General features: G+C 36.2%; 1 protein-coding gene across 8 annotated transcripts in view; it reads right to left on the bottom strand.

Annotated features, from left to right (window-relative positions):
• Window positions 1-4,650, bottom strand: part of ASCC3 (activating signal cointegrator 1 complex subunit 3) — a 255,129-nt gene that overhangs the window by 103,294 nt on the left and 147,185 nt on the right. For all 8 annotated transcript variants that reach the window (XM_014531334.1, XM_005883805.2, XM_014531335.1 and 5 more), the window contains 6 exons: window positions 3,793-3,961; window positions 2,984-3,204; window positions 1,517-1,602; window positions 899-1,065; window positions 644-789; window positions 396-516 (listed from right to left, as the gene is read on the bottom strand). In XM_014531334.1, coding sequence (XP_014386820.1) covers window positions 396-516; window positions 644-789; window positions 899-1,065; window positions 1,517-1,602; window positions 2,984-3,204; window positions 3,793-3,961 — 910 coding nt within the window. The remainder of the gene's footprint in view (window positions 1-395; window positions 517-643; window positions 790-898; window positions 1,066-1,516; window positions 1,603-2,983; window positions 3,205-3,792; window positions 3,962-4,650) is intronic.

Genomic DNA, 4,650 nt, shown 5'->3' with positions numbered 1-4,650 from the left:
GGCTGGTTTCTGGGGGTTTGTTTACCTTCTTATTTGCAACATAGTATATAGTTGCTTAGAGTTGCAGCTGAGAGGCTGGCAAGTGAGGCGGCGAACCGTTGGAGTCTGCAGCAAGCAAGCCTCCCTGCTCGCTTCAGTGCCTGGCTGCTGGCCGCCATCTTGGCTGACAGTTAATTTGCATATACTCACTGATTAGCCAATGAAAAGGGTAGCGGTCGTATTCTAATTACCATGTTTCTCTTTTATTAGTGTAGATTCCTGAAGAGTTGAGATAGTTTTAGATATCTGTAGAAGGTGGAGCAGTAACACCCTTTCTAAGAAACTCACATTATTTAGAATGCATTTAAAGGCTATCACACAATGGTTGCTATTCATTCTAAGAATCCGGAGCTCACCCTGAAATGTAGGCTTATTCATACTAGCCATACGGGGACAGTAATGTTGACCCGGGAAGCCTTGAATGTGAACTTCCAGTGGAACTGGGCGTACTGATGGTCGGAAGTTGAATAAACCCATCTAGAGGAAAAATGAGAGAGAAACCATTTTCAGTTTTTATATTTAAGTTTATAATGTTAGACTGCCTCCTAAATGAGGAAACCTAAGCCACATTATTAAATTCCTGATTTATCCATCTTCCATATACCTGACGAATATTGAGCCAGTCAGCAAGGTCTCTGGCATTAGCTAATGCAGTCGATAGTCCAACTACTCTAACGGGCTTTTCTGTGTGTGATGAGATGAAATTCGTCCGAGAGACAATGACTTCTAGAACAGGGCCTCTTTCCTCCCCTAGGAAATAAGAACAATGCACGTTAATCATTTAACAAATCCTGATGCTGGCTGATGCAGGAGAGAGAGTCAAATTTTGTAAAATGGCATCAGATACAGCGGTACCCACCCAGCAGATGGATCTCGTCTATGATGAGAATCGTGACTTGCTTCACATAGTTCCTGTTCTGCCAGCTTCTGCTGACTCCATCCCACTTCTCTGGTGTGGTGACGATAAGGTCAGCTTTGGCAATGGACTTCATATCAGGAGTCACATCCCCTGTTAGTTCAATAACTCTGGAGAGCAATAAAAATTATCCCTTTAACTTTTTAAGTGACATATGACCTTGGAAAGGCCAAACTACAACTTTCAAAATAAAACTTTATAATGCTAAAAACTATTTTATCTCCCTTTGATATCTGAAATGTTCAATGAGTCTAAAGCAGGGGTGGGGAACCTTTTCTCTGCCAAGGGCCACTTGGATATTTATAACATCATTCACAGGCCATACAAAATTATCAACTATATTAGCCTGCTATATTTGGTCAAACATCTAATACACCCCTAACGCCTTGGCAGTCAGACCAAATGATTTCATGGGCCTTGTAAGCCATCCTACCAGTGGAAGTTCCCCACCCCTGCTTTAAATAACAGACTATGAAAATCACTGCAAATTTTGCAAGTCTTTTATTTATTGGTCTCTTTAGATTATTCACAGCATATCTTTTGAAAAAAATAAGAACTTACTTTTTACCAAGTTTTTCTTCTATTCTAACTTTCCAATCATCCATTCTTTCACGAACTAGGGCTTTCAGGGGTGCAATATATACTGCCTAAAGGAGGGGGGGGCAAAAGGACACTCATGAAAATAGTGACAGTAGTTTCAAATAAAGGTAAACTCCATAAAATTTATCACATTATGACAATGTGGTTTTAAAATTTATCTTTTATTACTGAAAAGCTTAAAATTTTAAATTAATGGGGAAAAGCCATTAACTCAATCTACATTTATCCAAAGTAAGATTTACTGGTAAATATAATACATCATCATAAAAATACTGACAGAAAATTTTAAATATTTTCTAAGAAGCACCAAAGGTAATTTTCACAAAAAGTATTTTACAGTAAAATTATCTTCTAATGTAATGTAAAAAAATAAAAAAATTATGAGATAATATATTACACAGAGAAAATTAGGGTTTGGATGATAATAAGTTTTTCTTGGAATTATAATCAAGAGTTATTGGAGTTGTAACTTTTTCATGAAAAAAGTTACTAATTTTGAAATTTGGAAGAGAAATACTCTGCTTGTTTAAATTTTAATGTAGATTCTTATGGAAGATGTCAGTTATGTGTATAGTTTAGGTGTTATCCCTTTTATTTTTATTTTTTTGAAAAACAAATTGTCCTAATAATCCAAATTTACATACAGATTATTCACTGAAAAATAATGCTTTCCTTTCTAAAATGTTTCACATTTAGAGTAGAGCTCTACTGTTGTATTAATGGATCAATAATCACTGAGAAGTAGGAAAAATAATCAGGGAAGAAAAGCCACTAATTAGAAGTCACTAAAAAAGGAAGTTAAAACATTTCTGAAATAATAAAATCAGAAAAATAGCACATAATTCCAATCACAACTATGACTCAGCTTTCCTAAGAAATAATATTTTTAAACTGTATTTTGCATTTTAGGAACACTGAAAATCAATATGTATTTGACTTGCCATGTTATTTTGCATTACATAATGGTATGGTCATTTAGAGAAAAATGGAATAAAAGCTACCTCTACATTTCTGTATATAATCAAACTGTATTTGTTCAAGTATTTGCATTTCCTTCATAATTAAAGACTTTGGATTATGAATCATTATATATCTTATAAATATGGCTATGAATTAAGTATCTTACAATGAAAATGCCGATAAAGTACAGATATCTTATGATGTGGAAAGGACATGTGAGTACCATATGTACATTAGAAATTGAACTGGAAGACTCCAAAATTTAAGGTAAATGCTCGGGTGGCCAGTTACTTTAAATCTGATCTCTATCCCTCCCCAACCCCCGCAACTCCACCAACCAGAAAAATTTCCTAAGAGAGTAACAAAGCTCTTCATAAAGTCCTGCCAGTATATTTAGAATGGGCTAATATACAGATTATAAAATGCCTTTTCTAATTGAATGTAAGCCTGTGATTCTTTCAAACAGACCTTTGAAGTAGGGTACTTGTTGAAGACTCTGAAAATGGCTAATTCAGCTGCAACAGTCTTTCCCGATCCAGTGGGTGCTCCAAGCAGGACATTGCAGTCTGTGTGATATAGCGTATGAAATATTTGTGTCTGCACAGGGTTAAAGTGGCTAAAGTTGTACAGTGCTTCATATGCTTCACACCCCAAAGCCGTGACTGGTAAAGGCTGAAGATCCAGTAATTCTGAAAAGACACATCAGATACTGTTAAATAATAACTGGAAAATATACACAATACTGAATACTGTATCTTAGGAATAAATTAAAACAAACCTTAATTGTTTAGAGGGGGAAAAAAGCTTAACATAAATTCTTATATACTAGTTACAGGCCTTTCCCCCCCCCCATTACCACATTTATAATATTGACCCATTGGACACTTTTTGAGGGGAGTTCCCCATAAGTCAACTATAGTGCCATATCTTTCTTTTCTAATCAGGGAAGTAATGTGAATGAGAGGTGTATAAAAACATGCAATGTTACAGAACAAAAGTAAATCTACTCCAATTTGTAGAAAATGAAAGCCATTTGTAAAGTTCAGTACTACAATGGTTACTATAACAAATTACTTTTGATCTATTAGGCAACTGGCCAAACTAGAGTGGTCAAGTGAACTGTTGGTCTAGCCAATGGAAACTAATATGGACATGAATTATTATAAGTAAGATTTCAATCCAGATTCAAACAATTTTAAAGCATAGATGCTTTTCAACATTAACTAAAACAACAATTTTGGAACATCTATGTTTCAAATTACTATTCAATATGTTACCTGTATGGGGAGGATGTCTCTCAGGTAGAATCAGATGTTGAAAGTTGATAATACACACAGCTTCAGCTCCTAACCATCTATCAGACACTGCTCGGATGTAGTATTGGGAAGGCAAAGGTTCAAAAATAGGGATTGTAAATACCAGTAGTTGAGCTTCTTTACTAATGACCTAATGTGAAATAAAGTCTAAAATGAATATGGATATTCTAATATCATAAGGTTTTATTAGTCAATTGTTAAAACAATGATATCTACAGCAATATGTGCTAGAGATAAAGAAAATGTCTTGGATTTCTAAATAACTGAGATATTCAAGTATTTCAGAAACTTGTAGGTAAGCTGTGGGCAAACTACAGCCCGCGGGCTGGATCTGGCCCGTTTGAAATGAATAAAACTAAAAAAAAAAAAAAGACCGTACCCTTTTATGTAATGATGTTTACTTTGAATTTATATTAGTTCACACAAACACTCCATCCATGCTTTTGATCCGGCCCTCCGGTCCAGTTTAAGAACCCATTGTGGCCCTCGAGTCAAAAAGTTTGCCCACCCCTGTTGTAGGTGGTTCCCTTCTGAGGTTAACTGACATAGCAGAAGGTGACAGTTACACTCAATTGACATCATTTACAATGCTACCATCACGAGTTAACCAGGTTAGCAATTAGACTCATTCAATTACTTAACTGCATGATTTTTATTTAATACTAGAGGCCCGGTGCACAAAAATTTGTGCACTTGGGGGGGAGGGTCCCCTCAGCCCGGCCTGCGCCCATTCACAGTCCAGGACCCCTTGGGGGATGTCCACCTGTCGACTTAGGCCCACTCCCCGGGGGATCAGGCCTAAGCTTGCAGTCAGACATC

Source organism: Myotis brandtii, unplaced genomic scaffold, assembly GCF_000412655.1.
Source record: "Myotis brandtii unplaced genomic scaffold, ASM41265v1 scaffold8, whole genome shotgun sequence".
Lineage (NCBI taxonomy): Eukaryota > Metazoa > Chordata > Mammalia > Chiroptera > Vespertilionidae > Myotis > Myotis brandtii.
This window is presented reverse-complemented; position numbering and strand designations above follow the sequence as displayed.